Source organism: Phalacrocorax carbo, chromosome 25 (assembly GCF_963921805.1).
Source record: "Phalacrocorax carbo chromosome 25, bPhaCar2.1, whole genome shotgun sequence".
Classification (NCBI taxonomy): Eukaryota; Metazoa; Chordata; class Aves; order Suliformes; family Phalacrocoracidae; genus Phalacrocorax; species Phalacrocorax carbo.
In genome coordinates, this window is record NC_087537.1 from 867,096 (window position 1) to 886,504 (window position 19,409).

General features: G+C 52.6%; 3 protein-coding genes across 3 annotated transcripts; 2 read left to right on the forward strand and 1 right to left on the reverse strand.

The window, feature by feature from the left end:
• Positions 1 to 75: 75 nt before the first annotated feature.
• Positions 76 to 14,305, forward strand: RAB5C (RAB5C, member RAS oncogene family). The gene is made up of 6 exons (XM_064473012.1): positions 76 to 163; positions 9,957 to 10,201; positions 11,236 to 11,387; positions 11,707 to 11,829; positions 12,610 to 12,703; positions 13,125 to 14,305. Exons 2-6 carry the CDS (start codon positions 10,036 to 10,038, stop codon positions 13,238 to 13,240), a joined length of 651 nt encoding a protein of 216 aa, XP_064329082.1. The 5' UTR covers positions 76 to 163; positions 9,957 to 10,035; the 3' UTR covers positions 13,241 to 14,305.
• Positions 14,306 to 16,414: 2,109 nt separating this feature from the next.
• LOC135317183 (heat shock protein 30-like) lies at positions 16,415 to 17,321 on the reverse strand. The gene has a single exon (XM_064473011.1). It carries the CDS (start codon positions 17,290 to 17,292, stop codon positions 16,564 to 16,566), a length of 729 nt encoding a protein of 242 aa, XP_064329081.1. The 5' UTR covers positions 17,293 to 17,321; the 3' UTR covers positions 16,415 to 16,563.
• Positions 17,322 to 17,869: 548 nt separating this feature from the next.
• LOC135317182 (heat shock protein 30C-like) lies at positions 17,870 to 19,023 on the forward strand. The gene has a single exon (XM_064473009.1). It carries the CDS (start codon positions 17,896 to 17,898, stop codon positions 18,859 to 18,861), a length of 966 nt encoding a protein of 321 aa, XP_064329079.1. The 5' UTR covers positions 17,870 to 17,895; the 3' UTR covers positions 18,862 to 19,023.
• Positions 19,024 to 19,409: the final 386 nt, after the last annotated feature.

Consider the following 19,409-nt stretch of genomic DNA (forward strand, 5'->3'; position numbering starts at 1 on the left):
CTTGCCGGGGCGGGGCGACGCCGATTGGCAGGTGCCGCTCCCTGTGGCCGACGTGCTCGGGGCGGAAGGGGTGGGCGGATCCGGAAGCGGAACGGGTAAAGGCGGAAGTGAGGGCTGGGGCCTGCGAGACTCACCTGCGGCGGGGGGAGCGGCGCGGCGGGCGGTGAGTGGGGCTGGGGCGGCGGGGCCCGGAGCGGCGCGACCCGCTTCTCCCGTCCCGCTCCTCCAGTCCCGCACCACAGCGGCGCGGCCCGTGGGCGCTCCGGGCAGGCGGTGCGCGGTGCCGAGCCCTGCCCCGGGCGTTGCCTGCTCCCGGGGCTCGGCTCCACCGGCACCCCGCGCCGCAGACCCGGCTCCGGGGAGCTCACCCGGCCGGAGGGGGGGGCAGCCGGGCGGCGGTGCTGCCGGGGCCCGGGGGGCGCAGCTTGGCCGGGCGGGGCGAGGTCGCCGCGCCGTCGGGGTGGGCGAGGCGGGGTCCGGCGGGAGCTGGCGCTGCCCTCCGCCGGGTGGAGGGCTGCGGCCCTCGGGGCCGGCGAACTAACCGTAACCTCGCCGGCCCGGGGCCAGCCGGGTGTGCCGGCGCAGCGCGGAGCCTGCAGCGAGCCGTAACCGGGGACAGGAGCTGCGCCGGTCGGGAGAGTCGGCACGGCACGGGTGAGGGTCTCACACGCGAGGGGACCGGCACGTCCGCGTCGTGCAGGCTCGGGTCCGGCCCTCCTTTGCGTTGCTTTCCTGCAGGAGGAGGAAAGGCTCGCTCGGCAGTAGCTCCAGGCGCCGGCTGTCCGTGTGCTGGGTCTGCCTGACTGCTGTTTCCCAGCTCCTTTGTCTCTTGTAGCGATGGCTGTGTGAAAGTTAAATGGGATTTGGGGAAGGTGTGGCACCCGTGAGGATAGAAGTGGTATAATATTTTGTTGTAGCTTATCAGCTGCAGAGGTGGGAACAGAAACCCTAGAAGTCTGAAAGCCTGGCCAGGCCTGTGAGTTAGAGATCTGCCTAAATGAAGGATGTGACTTTATCTGCTGAAAATAGGCTCTAGTGGAATGGAGACTATTTTGTATAGCTGCTGGTGACAAACACAGCCCCTCTGAGGGGCATTTGTGAAGTGGAATATGTGGTGCTGCAGGTTCTTGAAGAACTGAACGAAAGTTTTGTAGGCTGTCTGGAAGGAGACCCAGATGTGCTCAGGTGCAAGGCCGTCCTTGGATCTTTAAGGGAGAGCACTGCATGTAAGCTGAGAGCGTGGTTGGTATGTGGTCATGCAAAGGCAGATGTAAGTGTGAGCAACAGGTCTGTAGTGCTAAAGCCTGCGACGGCTGCTCGGACACTATTCCTGGTAGTGCTCAAGGTGCTGCTAAAGCTCTGGGGGCTGTGTGGGAGCCGTGAGGAGCTGTGACAGTCTCAGTTGCTCTCTGCGAACTAACTGTGACTCTTGCTGTGAGCTGCTGGCGAGACCAAATACAGCGTTGACCCAGTCGCAGCTGACCTTTAGCTTGTTGCTTTTGTACGTGGCTGTCGGGAGTTCTGGCCTTGACTGTTTCCAAGCACGTAAGGAAATCGGAGGGAAGAGAGTATGCTGAGGTACTATTTTAAGTCTTATGTGGAACAACTTGCATCTACTATTCTTAGCTTTTTGTGAGGTGGGTCAACACATATTTGAGCTGCCCTGCTTATAGCATGACATTAATTCCACTTTGCATGAAGTTAGGACTCCTGAGGTTGCTCTGAAGCTTGGGTGGGCCCAAAAAAAAAAGGAAGATACTTCTGATTCACATTGGGGTGGCATGCCTTGCTGTTTGAGTGAACTTTCTTGGGATATCCCATTAGTATTCACTACTGCCTTGACTCTGAGAGTCTTACCTTTTTTCAGCTTAACTGGATAATAAGGTGAAAGAACTGTGACTGAAAAGGGTGAAGAATTCAGAATAGTTTGTGTAGGCAGCTACACGACAACGTTGGTCTTAATGTGCTCTCGGAGAGAGGAGAGCAGGTAAAGCACAAGTCAATACAGACCTGTAAGGTTAAGAAAAGGAATGCTTAGATTTCCTCACTGAGACTTGGTTACTGAACCTCAGACTTCTCTCCAGCCCCAGCAGTATGCCTGACCAGTCAGCTGCTTTCATAGCAAAAATCTGCCTCTAGAGGCAATCTTTCTCCCGAAGATACTATAGGCTGATTTAGACTACAGTTGGTTTAAGATAGTGCCAGGCAGTGTAGGTCCCTCGAGGCTGTTTGAGCAGGCATTGATATCCCTTCAGGTGAGGGAGCGACACAGGCAAGATGAAACGGGACTGCTGAAGAAGGATTTAAGTTACTAGAGAGCAGTAAGGGGAAGGCGAGCTTGATGTGTGGATATGAATGTAGTAAAATAAAACATTTGTCTAGTTTTACTATGAACAGAGTTGGGTTTAGGTTCCTTTGCTTCACCAGTGAAACCAATAATGGATTGGGCAGTGTCTGAAACAAAACTGTCGAGTGATGTATTCATACTCCGTGTGCTTGGCCAGGCTTAACTGTTGTGATGAGAAGTGGAATTATCTCCTTCACAGCAAAGCTCTTCTGCATCTAAAGACGGATCAGCTCTAGAATTGCTCTCGGCCCTGCTAGTCATTGGCTCTTGATCTTCTTAAACTTGATCTTGATCATCTTAAACTGCTGCATGTTTAGTGGATAGGTGGTCATGGCATCTCCCTGAAAAGAGGGGGGAAAAGAATGCCGAGTACTTTCAGACACAGGAAACGAAATGGGAACACTTCTAATGAAGTGGGTGTAGCCCAAAGTGTGTCAGTCAGCATACTTAAAAGAGGGTAGAATGTAGAAACTGTCGAGTCAGCTGTTTTCTTGCCTTGGGATATGAAGTTTGAAGTCCTCTTATGCAAGTTCTGTTAAGTCCTCAGAGTAACATGATGAAAACACTCCAAATGCTAGCCAGAAACAATGAACCTTCCTGGAAGTGACAGTATTGAGGAAGAATAAAGCTTCATCTTTTAAGATTTAAGAATAAATCTTAAAATGAATGCTTTCCTCCCCTGGAGCACAGGAATGAACTGCTAGGGTAGTTCTACATAAACAGATAAGAAAACGCTGGTTTTTGTGTTTGCTTTTATTTGGTAGAGCTCCAAATAAGGAGCTGCTCAAGGCAAGAGATCTTTGTGCAGTCTGGAAAAGATATTATGAAGGTCACTGACTCTTTTTGCTGTGAAAATGGCAATCTTCTGCTCTGTATTGTTAATGACCTTGCCCTCTTGTTCACAGAATAGTAGGTGCTATCTGAATCTACATGTTGCTGGACTTGTGGAAAAAAACTTAGGCTGTGTCTTTTGTGCGCATGCTGAGCAGTGGGCCATATCAACAACAGGAGTTACAAGAACCTTGCCTGCAGAATTAAAAACTTGATGCTTTTGTTCAATTTGTAGTTGGTCCAGACTGCACTCAGAGTTACTCTGTCAGCCTGTGCCTCATCTCCTGTGAAATAGGACTGTTCTTGCAGTATCAAGGCTAACCAAACGTTGGTAAGACCTCCAAGTGGGAGTTAATGTGGGGACAGGGAATATGGAGGCTTTGCTCCCTACAACTAGTGAGAAGCTTATGTAAAATGAAGGTGATGCAGAACTCTTCCACAGAATTCTTTTGCTGCAATTCATGCCGTGATAACACTTGGTAGAAAGCTGCCACTGCTCATTCAGCCCTTTTTAAAGCAACCTTTGCAAGTGTATTGTCTCCATAGCTTAGCTAATTAGAGCTTGACTGAAGCAGTGCTGAAAGCTTGCATTCATGGGTCTTCAGATCCAAGTGATGGGTGTGAGTTCACTTGTGTCTGTGCAGCTGGGGGTTCAGTGCTAGAATGTGAGTTCTAGTGTTAGCCCTGTTGCTTTCGTGATAAGCGAGGACCAGGCAGGAGCACTACACACAAGTCTCCCCTTGCTGCATGTTTCTATGTTCAGGTATGGTGATCTAATAGGACACTGACTGCAGTTTTAAAGCAATTAGTCATGCTATTCTGTGGAATTAAAACCCCTGCTGGATTAGGCATGGAACTTCCTTGTGCAGTGAGTGTGACCAACGTGGTAATAACTCTTGCTGCTGATACCTGTTCAGCTGAGTATAAAAAAAATGTAGCCCCAAGGTAGTGTCAGTAAGTATAATGTCTTTTTACCTCATGAGGTGTTTTCAATAATACCTGGTAAAGGATAACCACTCACACATAGGAAATCCTTCTGCGGATGGGTATGGGGTTAAACTGGCTAGAAGAAGGCTTGAGGGAGCTTCATAGCTCCCTTTGACTGGAGTACTGCACTTCTTGACTTGGTCGTGCAGGCTGTGATCTCTGCCTCATCTTCCCCAAGTCAGATCAGCTTTGTAGGTGTTCCTGGCCCCACAGTTTAACAGTTTGAGCTGACTTGCCTAGTTCAAGCAGGGGTCACTTAGCAAATGAGATTGAGCCTCAAAACCAAGCAGTAGCTTTCTGTGTATAGCAAAGTGTTCTGAGCTGGTCTGAACTTCAGATTATCTTGTCCAAGTCCAGCGCTGCCTGTTCAGGTCAGATCTTCGCTTTGACCACTCGTGCTTGGCACCGAGCAGCAGCCTGTCAGGCCTCATGCACGAGGCCCTGAGAAGTACCAGAAACTTGGCCTTCATCTCGATTTCTCCACTTGGGTTTGTCTTGCCTTAAAGGCTTTGTTAATTGAGCTTTAGACGCAACTGAAGGAAGATCTCTTCGTTTCGCTGTGCTTGGCAACTGTCCTTCATAAGACCAGGCTTCAGCTCGCATCATGAAGTGATGGAAAGGCCTCTTCTGCTGGCTTGGCCCCGGATTGCCCAGCTGGGCATAGCTGCACGTTGTACTGTCCTGCGAGCTCAGCTGCACACAGCATCTGCGCCGGATTGAGCGGTAACTGCAGGGTAGTGGCCTTGAAATCTCTGATGATAGAATTGTTTTTTGAAAAGCTGCTTTGAAAAACACCCAGCTGCTGGGGGTGCTTTGGAGGCCGTGCCTCTGCAGATGTCAGGAAGCAGATCAGTGTATTAAAAGCATGAAAAGGAGCTGGTATTATGGATTCTAGTACACTTGTTCAGGACTGTAGCTACTAACAAAGTAATTTAGTGTTTTGCTAGTGTAAATCCTATTTACCTCTAAATTAAACTGAGTGTGCCCAAGTCTTTGGGAGGCTTGGGCATGAGACTCTACAGAAAGTTGTGATTTTAACTTATGATAGTGTAAAAGCCATAGGAGTACTTCTGAAACTGCTGTCCGGGCTGGTTTAGGTCTGTGAATCTATATTTTTCAGGCTGTAGCACAGCTCCTGACAACTGCAATGACTAGTTCCCCAATTTAGAGCTGTTACTGAAGCTCCAGATTATAGCCTGACTGATAAAGAGACTAAGCGTTCTTTGTTTGTGGAGGGAAGTGCATGTTGTCAGTAGAAGGATGAAGTACTAAAACTGATCAGACTTTATGGGACTGAGGGACCGAAGTCTGTACTCGCAAATCTGTTTCCTGGTTCATCTCATCTGCAAGACCTGGCTCTGTTACTCCTTCCTCTGCATTGTGGGCCCACCGCAGTAAGGCTTTTGAAGTTTGTTCTTATTAATCATTATTAATAAAGTTGGAGAATCAGGTTGACATGCCACACTGGGCTAATCTGGGCTTGTGGAGTCTGTGTGGTGTTCTGGTGGCTCCCACACTTGCTGCTGGTCCCGCTCATGGAAGCTGCTTGTCAGTCTGGGTCCTGAAGCTGACTTGCCAGTTCTGGGTGGGAGCAAGGTAGCACGAGCTTCCCGCCAGCCGTGGCTGGCTGCCCATTCGGTGTTAGGTGAAGCAAAACCACTCAGTAACTTCAGGGGTTGCTTTGCCAAGAAATTCATGTAATGCTGTCAGCTATTTAACAAGATAAATACTTCATTGGGGCTTTTGTCTTGAGTATTTTGATTCTCAGCCAACAAATCCCCAGTTAAATGGTTTCTTACATAGCTGAGAGCAGAAGCAGCCCTCTTGGGTAACTGGATTCTTCAGGATTGGGTTTCTAAATATCGCCAGCTTTCAGAGCAGCCCTTGCTACTGGGTGAACACAGGGCAAAAATACCGGATTCTGAACTTCTGACACCTTAAACTAGGAGCTTCCCTGTGGTAGGGAGTCTTGTGAAGCAGTTGTCTCACACAGGGGTTAACATGGGCATCCCTGACAGCAATTGCCCTGCGGAGACTGGGGTTCTTGTACCGGGCTGGCCTGTCTGAAACGAGCTCTTGTGCTATTCTCGAGCATCCTAACAGCTCTGGAGAGCGCCTTGCTCTTGGGAAGTCTGGCAACGCAGCAGTGCTGGCATGCGCTTTCTCAAGTAGGGCATTCAGATTCGTGAATTCAATATTCATGAGTGTGTACAAGCCCCTACAACAAATCCTGGGAAACAGGTGAGGTGTTGAGAGGAGCGTAAACCGCAAAAGCGATTGACCTAGAGTTCTTGGTGGTTGGACAGCATCAGGCAGTGCAGCTTGTCTTGGATCTCGGAGCAAACAAGAGACCGTTCCAAAAGTTTACAATTAAAAAAGTTGTACTTTTGCCTGTGTGGTGCAGAGCTCCTGCATGCGCTTCAGCAAGCAGGAGGAGGGTAGGGCAAACAAACCAGCACGTACCTTTTTATGGATCTTGTGACATCACAAGCTGCTGAGTTTCACTAGTTACAAGAAGCTAGTAGGAAAATTAGCACTTGCTAATCTTGATTACAAGAGTACGCTATCATACCCTTTCTTCTCATGGTCTTGCTTGAATTAGCATGGCGAGCTGCAACTTCAGCTGCTTTCGCTTGTCTGCGCAGTATTGCTGTAGTTATTTTGGTCTGGCTGACCCGTGGCTCGAGTGTCAGCGCTCTCACCGGGAGCTGGGAGCGGTGTGTGCCCAACCTCCTGTGCTGGACGAGGGGACAAACAGCTTCCCTGAGCATCAGAAGTGGCTTCATACAGCATGAAGCACTCCGTTTCTCAAATGGATAATCACTGATCGGTGTGGGCTGATCTAGCGCAGATCCAGGCTGCGTAGTTTAGCTGGCTGTTACCTCTGCATTCAGCAGAGGGGAGCTCTGTTTCTAACAGGAATGTAGGAATCCTCAAAGACGTTAGCAAAAAGTGCCAAAGCGATCCTCCTGCAATGGAGAGTTCTCGCTGCCTGCACCTCTGGTAGTCGCTTACTTCAGTTATTTGGTTTTCCTGTGAACATCATGCTCTTAGCCTGAGACCCTGTGTGAGATGGCTGCAGTTAGGGTTGTCTGGACTGCATAAATTCCACCCAAGCATCCTAAAGATCTGGCAGCTTCTCAGGAGGTCATGAAGTCTGAGAATCCTGCAGCCAAACCTCAGACCATCTTTAGGTGATGATCAGGTTCTCCATAATTAAAAGTGGTCACAGACTCCAGCTGCTGGACTACTTGTTCTGATCAGTAGCTCTTCATGATGAGCTGGACAGACACGCTTGCTTAATTCTGTTTGTGTTCATGTAGCACAACCAGATGGCAAAATGAATCAAGATCTGTGAAATATAGGTCACACTAAGACTTGAGGATGTCAACAGGCTCATTTCCTTGTTTTGCTCTGGGAATCACCCCTATCATATTTCGGGAGGTCATAACTCAGAGGCATGATTCACGTGGCATTTAATGTGCAGAATGTTAGTCTGAAACAGCGACGGAGCTTATGTATTGCTGATAGTCTGCCCTGGTAAATGAGTACAAGGTTAAACAAGCAAAAGCTGTTCCCTTGCAAACTCTGGTTAGAGGAGAAACTCTAAAAGGTGGAAACTGTTCCAGGTTGGTAGAGATGCAGAGCTCCTGATGTGCCCCTCAAGCCTGGTGGTAACCTAGCTGCTGCTGGCCAGAGCTGCAAAATGCTGCTTCCTCGCTGTCTGGCAAAACAAGCTGCTAATTTGCTTTCTATCAAGCTCTCTCATACTCTCAAAGCAGTGTTTGTCCATTCTCGGAAGAGGAGGTGGGGGTCCTGACAGCGTTGCCTTTGCAAGGACCCAGCTCTGAATTGCAACTTCTTCACTGACTTAACCCAAGACTGGACAGACCCCTCAGAGCAATGGCTTCCTCACAGCTTGGGCTACTGAAACATCTCACTGCATTGAGAAGTCGCTCCTCGTGGTTTCTCTTCTACCTGCTAGCTTCAGTGAACGGTACTGGCTTACCAATGGGTTTCTGACTTGTCTCCTGGTCAAAACAATTTGGGGTTGAATGCCTCTGTAGGTCGGAGTACGCTCAAGTGCTTTGAAAGCTGAAGAGGTTCTCCAGCCAATGGCACTAATGGGCTGTCCCTGCAGATGAGCTCTTGCATGCGAATGGCTGTAGGTTTCATGTCAGACCATGGAACTGAGTTCAAACTTGAGATGTAGTTAAAGTAGCCTCACAGCAGTCACAGCTGGACAGGCTTTGCTCTGGAAAGCAGGTATTTGAAACTCTTCTCTGGTAAGCCTCTCCTGAGGCAGGACTGAGCCTTGTTCGCAAGGGACACTGCTCCGGGTCAGACCTATTGCAGCTTGCTTTAAGCTTTTTATTCATAGGAATCTGGTGTTTGCTGGGTAAATGCTGGATGTACTCAGAGCATACCTAGATTTTCCTTGGGGACACACTTGGGACAAGGAGAAATGGGCTTTCAGGGGATTTTTTTTTTTGGCAGTTGTCTCTGCTAACAAGAAGCTTGGGTTATGAGAGTTGAAGGGAAAGTGGTGATACAGAGCAGATGCAATCAGTTGTAGCATTTATCATTGACAGGAAGTGGGAGTTGTGATGAGAACAGGAAATATGCCTAAATCTGTATAACTGTGCACTTTGAAAGTACTCCTGCTCTCTGCTGCATGCTGTTGAGAAATGGTTAGGAAGGCACTGAGACTTCACTTGTGGTTAGCTATGGATGTAAACCAGCTCCTCTTGCTGCTCTTGCGATGGTTTTGTGCTTCTGCACAGCTCTAGAGATTTGGTGCTGCTGAATGGGGCTCTGGGGAGGTGGGATGGCAGTTCTGATCGTGGGTGATGCCGCCTGTTTGTGCTGTTCAGCATAGCTGGATTTGAACAGCCTTCTCACAAAGAATGCGGCCAGTAGCCTGATGACCTGGAGTGATGTGGGTTGAAGGCCATGAGGCAGCTGGGACAGGGTGTGGGAAGCGTTAGGTGTTGCCTCTGCGTTTGGATCAAGCTGTTGGGTACTTACCACCGAACAAGAGCCTTGTCTGCAGCAGGGATTGGGGGGTAGTTGCTTTCAGCCTCTGAATACGCAGCCTGTGCCCAGAGAGTGGCTGCTACGAAATGACTTGCCTCCCTGTGGCAGGCTGCTTGCGTGGCAATTCAAAGGCCTTCAGGACTCCTCTAAGATGCAATATTAATGGCTTGGTGTGAGTGCCTCTAAACTAACAGACTAAATATAGAACCCCCTTTGAATGCCTTGTGATCTGAAGGACTGGCATACAGGGCTGCTTCCGTAATGGCTTACGTGGGGCACTTGAACATCTCTGTATTGCACTGATAGTCTGAAGTTGCTCCCTTGTGAACTCTGGAGAGGGGGAAGCACCTAAAGGTCAACCTCAGTTACCTCCATGAACTGAGTAATTGTTTTAATAGATGAAGCTCATAACACCAATTGGTGTGCTGGGTGTTCTTTGCTTGCCTCACCCTAGCGAGGTGTGTGTAACGCCTGCACATAGTGGAAGTGTTGGAGGTCCCACTGGTGAGGAGGAAGGCTTGTGTTACCAATATCCCTTCTCCAAGGAGGCTCAGAAGACTTAAGCTCCTGCTGAAGGAGCTGCTGACTGACAGAAACTGCCCGATGGTGCTGTGGTGCACACAGCTGATAACTTCCCACTGTGGGAGGGAATCGCCACCTGCCTGTGCTGATGGTGGTTGCAGATCAAACCCACCCTCTGGAACTGGTATGGCTAGTCCATGAGTGTGTCACTAACTCTGACCTCCTCTTCCAGTTGCAACCTGCCTCCAGGTGGATCCCAGTGCGGAACCTGCAGCATCCTTAACTCTTGGCACTCCTGCACTTAAGCCACAATGGCAGGTCGAGGTGGAGCTGCTCGACCGAATGGACCAGCCGCTGGAAACAAAATCTGTCAGTTTAAACTTGTTCTCTTGGGAGAGTCAGCAGTGGGGAAGTCCAGCCTTGTTCTGCGCTTTGTGAAGGGGCAGTTCCACGAGTACCAGGAGAGCACGATTGGAGGTGAGTGCCTACTCCGCATGCCTCTGGCTAGAAGGTGCTGGCCTTGCTAATGTTGTCAGGGGGTATCAGAAGTATTAATGGCTATTTCAATCCAGTCTGGGGTTTTTGCTATAAATAGGCAAGCAGCTAACGCTTTAACTCTTGGTTTACAACTTGCTTGTTAGTGTGAAGATCAGCACAGCAGAGAATAATGCTATGGCAACCGTGTGCTCTGCCTCTTGAATTCCTGCTTCTAATTAGAACTGAGACCTTCAGCTTGGTTTATAGCCCTTAATTATCTTTTCAGACCGTGACCTGGGATTTTGGGGTTGTTTCTAGCCTGATGCTGTTAACTACTTCCACAGCTCTTTCGGGTCTAGCAGTTCTTTAGTTTAAAATCATTAGCATGGTGTCACCAAAGGTCGGTTGGCACCCAGGTATCTGGGCAGTAATATTAGGAGGTGTGTACTGAGAAAAGGCTTGATTTGTCCCTATAGTAACCCATGCAGGGAGCAAGTATAGCTCTAAGTGTAGCTTATGGGCAAGCAGGACTTAATGCTGTGCTGCAGAGGGCCATGCTGTTCTGCTTCAATCTGTTTCCAAGGCTGGTTGCCTTTATCCTAGTTGTAGCACATGGTATTATACTTGCTGGAACAAGAAAATAACCAGTTACTAAGTTGGAGTGCAGTGTAACTGGGCTGACCGGTGCTCTGGCACTGTGGTGCTCTCCAAAGCTAATCCCAGCGATGTTGCAGCTGTGCTGTATGATCTGTGAGAGGAGGCTGGGGAAGGGGCTAGCAGCGCTGCTGCTCTGGAGGCTGTCTGCTGCCCGGGCTCTTAGGGCCACCGTCCTGTCAGCTGCATGCTGGCTCTTGGGCTTCTGTGTGTAAGGAGCTCGATGATGCAGCAGAGCTGCAGCTTCCACAGCAACTGGCACTGCGCTGTCTGGAGCTTCTGCTTGCTCCTGTGCAAAAGCAGAACTGCTCCGAGCTGCTGGCTCTTGCTGCGGGGGCTCTCCAGCTGGAGGTAAGGCAAACATACACCTTCCCTTTCAGCTGCCTTCCTAACACAGACAGTCTGTCTGGATGACACAACAGTGAAGTTTGAAATATGGGATACGGCAGGGCAAGAGCGGTATCACAGCCTGGCACCGATGTACTACCGAGGCGCCCAGGCAGCCATTGTTGTCTACGACATCACTAACACAGTGAGTACTGCGTAGGGCCGTGAGGGTCTGCTGGGGAGGAGGTGTCTGCGCTGGCAGCTGGTGCTTCTCAGTTCCCTGGGAGAGTGTCTGGGGTTCAGAGCCCCTGCAGATGCCTGCCTGCAGGTACTGAGTGTCTTGAAAACTGCTAACGGCCTCTTCCTCAGTTCTGACCAAGGCCGTCTAAGCTGATAAAGGATCCTGCTACAAAGTGCTGTAGAGGCAGAACACTTCTTACAGGAAAGACCTGTTCTAAACATATCTTCACTGTGGATTAATAAGAGGCTGCCCTTCCTGACTGCTGCCTCCTGTTTGCTTCCAGGACACATTTGTACGAGCCAAGAACTGGGTGAAAGAGTTGCAGAGGCAGGCTAGCCCCAATATTGTAATTGCACTAGCAGGAAACAAGGCAGACCTTGCTACCAAGAGAGCTGTGGACTTCCAGGTGAGTGGGAAAACAGATCAGTTGTTACATGAGCAAGTCAGGGAAGCAGCTTTTTGCTTAAGTGGGGGAGTTGATGGCTGTGTGCAGAATGCTTTGAGGGAGAGTGGAAGTCAAGATGTATGCTGCTGAGGATCCAGGATGCCACTCAAAGGGAATTGTAGCCTGCCTTTCCCATGCACTCCTTTCACAGCACTTGTAGCTCTTGTTGGTAACAATTATGATTAATGTGGAGAATAAGGCACACAGAGCACAAGCTCCTGTGTTCAGTCTTGTTGGGTGCCTTACTCATCTGGGGCTGTCCTCAGCAGCATATGAAACAGCATCTCTTAGATACAAGACGCATGGAGAATCATTCCCAGCTTGTTCCCTACTCTTCACAGCTCTTACCTTGTCTAAGGCAGACTTTTGAGGAGAAGCTCTTATCTCAGACCTCTGCACAGGATTGCTCGTGGCATTTACAGTGTGTATTACTCTCCCAGCTAAACAAAGTACAAAGTGTTGTGCTTCTCAGGACATGCTGTGTCTACACTTGGCTCACAAACAGCCTGTGCTGCTGTACCCCAGCCCCGCTGCTGGGACACCAGCTGTGCAGTATGGTCAGTGGTGCCCGTCTCCCAGCTGTCCTGGCCAGGCAGGGTCAGGGGCCTGGGGTGGAATGTCTGGCCTGGGGCGCGACAGGGTTTCTTTGGTGCTTAGTTTGCCAGCAAGCGAAGCGTGTGAAGCCTGCTTGGGCCTCCTCTTGGCAGGATGCCTTTACCACTCTAATGTGATTGTTTGTAGGATGCACAAACATATGCAGATGACAACAGCTTGCTGTTCATGGAGACGTCGGCAAAGACAGCGATGAATGTGAATGAAATCTTCATGGCAATAGGTAACAACTTGTGTGCAGAAGGATGGCTGGAATAGCTCTGAGCACAGGCGGTGCAGCACACTGGAAACTGTGGGCACTCCCACATCAGCCGGGGTCTGGAGGCTCTTACTGGCGTAGATGACCAGTTTGCTACCCTTTGTGAACAGTTGCTCCTCCCTGAGTGTTTGGAGCCTTTGCCATGCACAGCCTGTTCCCTCCATCCCTTTACCTGGGGTAGTGAGTAAGGAAGGAGCAGGACCAATGTCAGCCAGAACTAGAAGTGGGTTTGTTCGCTGTGCTCGTGCTACTAGCAGTGTCCAATCCCAGACTCTTCACAAGGTGAGGGTTTGGGCCACAGCAGGGCTGAGCCCCACCTGTGGTCTGCAGTGGGGAGGAGGTCGGCCTCTGCAGAGGAGCCTACTAATGTCTTGTTTCTTTCTAGCCAAGAAACTGCCAAAAAATGAACCCCAGAATGCTCCTGGTGGCCCAGGTAGGAATCGGGTGGTTGACCTTCAGGAGAGCAGTCAGCCTAGCAGGAGCCAGTGCTGCAGCAATTGAGCAGCCGTTCCCGCCCGACGGAGCCCTCGAATGACGTGACTGGAATCCACGCTAACAATCGCACTTACCGTAGAGCAGCTGCTGCCGGTGGCTGCTGTGATTTCTGCATCCCTTTCTGATCATAGGCTGGAGGGAGTTCTTCCACCTGCACCTTTCTGTACAAATACTAATTCAATTCTAAGTCTTAAGTCACTTTTTTAATATATGAACTTCTGCTCTTCCCTCTTCCTGGTGGTGGTGGATGCATGACCTGGTGTCTGCCCAGCCAGCTCGTCCCTTCCCGCGGGTGAGGGCCAGCAGCACCCAGGTCCCACAGTACTGTAGTTCACTATTGGAAACAAAGGGATATTGAGACTAGACAACCTTGTTTAAAATTACCCATATGTAAAAGCTAAGGCTAATACCAGTATGATACGCCTAGAACAACCACTAAACTGTAGCATTATAGTGACAAACTCTGGCTTTTCAGCCACTTATTGACCAAATCAATTACGAGTATTCTGGGGTGGGGCAGAGGGAAGCAAAACTGGTTTCTTCTGTATTTTGTATTGTATGTTTCTTCATGTAACCAATCAGTATCTCGTCAATATAGTACATACAACTAGCTGCCTGTTGTCTTTATTTGTGTTGGACTCTAGCATGCCAACTCTTTTTTTCCCCTATCTCCGGTTCTGTCGTAATGCACTAATCCTGTTGCAACTTTTGCAAAAATCTTGTATAGAAAATTGTCCTTTTTTTGATGGTTGTGATGCCACTAATGTTGTTAACCCTACTCTAGTGTGAATACACACGGTTTACTGATGTACAGAGGTGGGGTGGGGGAAACCTCGGATAACTTGTCAGTGGAAATGAAAACGATATGTATTGCAAAAGCCTGTAATTCCACGAAGTATGAAGGGAGGTATTAAAATGGCTTCTGTTGCCAGACTCTAACTGATGTTGGCTGCTGCCTAGTGCCTAATGCAATGTCTTATGCATACTGGTATTTAAGAGGAACTGTCAACCTAGTCTTCATCACAAACTTCAGTTTTGTGTGATTAAAAAAAGAAAATTTTTATAAACCTATCATAATCAACAATGTTCATGTTTCTTAATCAGCTCAAACCAGGAGGGGAGTGGACCAGGACAACAGCTGTGCTGGAGGCTGAGTTGCGCTAGGCTGCTCGTGTGTACGGCACCCGGCTCTTCCGTAGGGATGCGCCGCCTTCCGTCCCTGGGCAGGGAGGAACGGGCTGCTGGCCCTCAGACCTCCCCGTGCTGCCCCAGGCTGGGCTGCGCTGCGCCGGCTGTTCTGCAGCAGCCAGCTCCCTCGAGAGGCAGGAACTCCTTACCAGGAGGCTGCAGGTAGTTCAGTAAGCTTGTGGTGTGCTGTGCAGCGGCATGCAAGGAAGTTTGAGGTAAATAGCGGGGAATTTTTAACTGCCTAATACTTCTAGCGAAACTCATCTACAGCTCAAGCTGGGAAGAGGTGGGGGGAGCTGCGTGATGCAGAGGAGTTCAGCTTGACAACTGGACAGGCTTAGGAATACTGTGCTCAAGTATGAATGAAATGTCTCTGGCCCTGGAGGATGATGGCCTTGAAAGATGCTCCTCTCCTGTCACTGCTGCCTGGACTCTGAGATCCCTACAGCCATGGGTGAGACCTGGAGTCAGTATGGAAAACAGCATCCCCTTGCAGCTCTACAGCTACTATGTGTGCTGCTGGGCCAGCACCGTATCTGCTTGGGAGAGCTTGAAGATGGTGATGTGCAGGTGTTTGAGCCCGCTGCCTCTCCTGAGCTGTGCGGCTCCGCAACAGGCGCAGCTACAGTCAACTGTGTGGCCACCCCTGGGCTGGGCTGGGCTTGGCTTGCAGTGCTGGGGCTCTGAAAGCTCTGCTGGGTACCTGCGAATAAAGTTGTCTGTGAACAGCCTTGGCTCACGTGGGCTTCATCCTCTGTCCAGGGTCTTGGTGCCTTTTGCTCATGTTGCATTTCCTTAAAATCCTGGAAGCAGGGAGGGTCTGGAGTGCCTCGGTGCCCCAGTTCCTGATGTCAGGGTGGAGCACAGGCTGCCTGTGATATGTGGGCTCCTGCACCCTCAAATGGCTTCTGCTCACCTGGTGCTGTGGGTGCTGCTTGTTTCCATCCCCTGCAAGGGAGTGTGACCACTCATCTGCCAGAGAAGCTTGGGACCTCTGCGGGATGCCTGAGGTCTCATTGATTCCAGTGTGCTCTGGGCTCTGGACTGATGCTGTGTGTTTCCCAGGCAGCAAGAGAGGGACTTGTTGGAGAAGGGCTTCCCCAATCCCAGCTCTGAACAATCCTGTGAGCACAAAGCAAGGTGCTGTTGCCATCTGCTGGCATCTTGTACTTGGTTCCAGGTTGACAGGGCTTTATTTCTGGCTCCTTCCAGGGCTCTGGCTCTCCATCTCTGTGAAGGAGCCTGTGATGCCCTAACGGGTGCCTTGCTGCTGCCTGAGCGTGTGCTGGGACTCAGTGTCAGGGCTGGGGACCTGCTGCTGGCCGCAGAACCACGCAGCACTGTTCTGCAGAGCCTCCTCACTGCTGGCACCATGCTGCCGTGGGGAAGGGCTGTCCGAGCTCGGAGCAGCTTCAGCACAAACAGGCGTGCCTTCCTGCATACCTGCTGCCTGCCCAGGCCTGAGCATGGGTGTTTATGGTGGTTACACAGTGCCTAGAAATAGGCTTCACCCTCGCTGCTGCTGGGATCCCAGAGGCTGCTCCAGGATCCCCCTTCCAAGCTGCTTGGGGGGAAAAATTGTGGCTACAACAGGGGTACCGTACACCCAGCCAGGCCCTCCAGCACAGTCATCTCCCCATTCAGTGCCATCAGCCAGGGGGTGAGGGGCTGCAGAGCTGGTGCAGATGCTGGAGCAGTATGAGGAGGGGGTGACGGCAGCCTGCCTGCCCGCTGGGAGAGCTGCCTCTGCTCCAGCACAGGTGAGTGGGACTGCCCCTCCCTGCTTGGGAGCTTCCTGCCTCCCCCACCCTGAGCAGCACCGTGCTCGCAGATCCCTTCCCTCCCCCTGGGTCTGCTGTCAGCCCCATTTTGTGCTGCCCTGAAACACCAAGAGAGGTTCTTCCCTCTCTCTGCATCCAGCTCCTCTGGCATCAAGAGCTGAGACCAGGACCTAGCCTCCCCATCAGTCAACACCAGGAAAGCACAAGCAGGTTCTATGCAAAATTATTTTTATTGGATACAAAAACATTCCAGTATAGTGAAAAAAATGACATTGTTGCTGATGGAGCTTGTCTGGGCTAAAGCCCAAGACTTGCTGCTATCTCCTCCGGTCCTGCCGCGGGCTATCGGTTCCTCTCCCGTTACGCCTGGGCTTTGTTGGCGGCTCCGTCCTCGGAGGCTGGTCCGGGCTGTGGTGCTGCAGCGCTGACCTGGATGGGCACGTTCCTCTCCTGAGCAGCCGGCAGGGCCAGCCTGGGGGCCTCGATGCGGAGCTGCCCCTCCTTGGACAGGGAGCACGTCAGCGCCTCGGCGTCCACCTCCTCGGGCACGTCCCACTCCCGCTTCAGCACCTCGTACTTGTAGGAGAAGGAGCCCTTCTCATCCGTGTTCTGCGTCTCCTTCTGCCCCACCAGCACCACCTTCCTGCCCACCACCTTCACCGACAGCTGCTCGGGAGTGAAGTTCTTGACGTCCTGGCAGATGGAGAAGCCCTCCCCGGAGCCCTGGGTCAGGGCTGTGCTGGTGCTCGGGGCTCGCTCTATGGCAGCGGCTCCTTGGCTGTTCAGGAGCTGCTCGAAGCTGCTCATGAACTCCCGAGCTTTCTCCATCTCCTGCTGCAGCTCCGTGAAGATGGTCTCTGCGTGGGGCCAGAGGGTCCTCACTGTGCCCAGCCGGGTGGCCAGGGAGCTGGAGGCGAACGGTGCGAGGTGCATTCGGCAAAACATCGCTGCTGGTGCTGGTTCTGGTGCTGGTGCTGGTTCTGCTGCTGTCGCTGTCCCTTCTCCAGTGAGTTGGGAATGCTCTGCCCCAGTGCTGCCGCCCGCGGCTTTTATTCCCCTTCGCAGGAGGTGTGGCCTCATCCTGCACATCACGTCATCCTCGGGAGAAGAGCTCAGCTCTTTCCAGCCCGTTCCAGCTCATTCTTGTTACTCATCCATGAGGAGAGGCACCTCTTACGTCGTGCCCAGCATACCTTCGCCCTGACTCTTGCAGCTCTGCTCTCTCCTGGCTTATAATTAGCAGCATCACCTCAGGCTCCGAATGGGATGCCTGAGCCACCCCTGCCAAAAATCCGTGGCCTTTCTCCTTCCCAGGCAGGGAGCGGGGCTGGGATCCTCTCCTCTTTGCCTTTCCCCCTTACCTGTGACCTGTCCCCCCCCTCCCCATCTGCAGGCAGGGGAGCGCCTCTGCCCCCCGCCCTGTTCACAGGACCCTCAGCTGCCCTGGGAGGGACCCCCAGGTGAGACGCGAAGCCAGCCCGTGGGCCCCTCCCCAGGCAAGGTGCACAAGCTGGGGGCTGAGGGGCTGGCACAGGGTGGCCCCCAAGGGAGGGAGGGGGCTCGAAAGTGCGAGAGGCGTCTGGCAGCGGGTGACGTAGGAAGACGTCGCCTTAGGGGTGGGACCGTCCCCGTGCTGGCCAAAGCGACACGCTCCTGGCACGCAGTAACCTGCGCTCCGCCGAGCCCCCCAGCATGGGGGCTGCGGGAAGGGCTTTGCTCGCCCCCCCCGGCCGGCGGTGCCACGGGCATTGCTGCATCACGGTGGCTCTGCAGAAACCCGAGCTCCCAGCAGTGACTGCAGCTCCCTATTTGTGGCATGTGACTCGTCCCCAGAAGCAGGCGCTGCTATTTTGGCTGATGGATAATCAGCCTCTCAAAAATAGGCGATGGCTCCAGGAGGGTGCGTGGGGAGAGAGTGTTCTAGAAGGGGCACACCCCTGGGCAGGGAAGGATAAAACCCGCTGCTCCCCAGCCCCAGCCCAGAACCGCTCCAGCCCTTGCACGGAGCTGAACTGCAGCACCCGCCGCGAGCACGCACCGGGAGCAGAGATGCTTTGCCGCCTGCACTTCATGCCACCCATGTCCAGCTCGCTGTTCCCATGGCTGGGACCCGTCCGCACCCTTTGGCCGCATCCGGGCACCCTCTTCGCTGAGCTGGAGCGAGAGCTGCGTCTGGAGATGGAGAGGGCTCGGGAGTTCATGAGCAGCTTCGAGCAGCTCCTGAGCAGCAGGACAGGCCCCGGCCGGATCGGCATCGCCGCAGAGCGAGCCCCGAGCACCAGCACAGCCCTGACCCAGGGCTCCGGGGAGGGCTTCTCCGTCTGCCAGGACGTGAAGGACTTCACTCCCGAGCAGCTGTCGGTGAAGGTGGTGGGCAGGAAGGTGGTGCTGGTGGGGCAGAAGGAGACGCAGAACACGGATGAGAAGGGCTCCTTCTCCTACAAGTACGAGGTGCTGAAGCGGGAGTGGGACGTGCCCGAGGAGGTGGACGCCGAGGCGCTGACGTGCTCCCTGTCCAAGGAGGGGCAGCTCCGCATCGAGGCCCCCAGGCTGGCCCTGCCGGCTGCTCCAGAGAGGAACGTGCCCATCCAGATGGGGCCGGCGGTGGCGCAGCCGACAGCCACCGATGACGACGGAGCCGAGCGGGCCAAGGCGTGACAGGGAGCAGCGCAGGGCTGGGCTGAGCCCGGCTGCTGGGGCAGCTGCTGGTCGTAGGATGGGACCGTGCTGGGGACTGTGTGATGGCCCGGTGCGGGGGGGGGGGGTCCCTGCCCAAAACATGTAGCTTTTTTGATATGTAATAAATATTCCTGACTTTTATTTGTGTGGGTCCTGTGTTTGCCGGGCCTGTCTGGCCCCATGCTTTGCAACGCTCATGACTGTGCCTGCACAGGGGGATGGCAGACTGGGGAGCCAGGCCATGCTGGCTCAGGACATGTCCCTGGCATCTCTCCGCAGCCCTGCCTTGGCACAGGAGGTTGTCTGAGGGGCTCCAGTACATGCACAGCACTGAGCGTCCCTGGGAGGGGGCCCTGAGCATCCCCCCCCCACCGGGCCGCCTTTGGGCACCCGATTCCTATCTTTGGGAGGGTGCTGGGACCCTCTCGTGTGGGCTTCAGCCCCTCCAGTGCCGTGCCACCGTGCCCGGTATCGTGAGTGTCCCCCCCCCCATTGCAGGCACCTTCCAGGCGCTGCCCGCTCCTTCG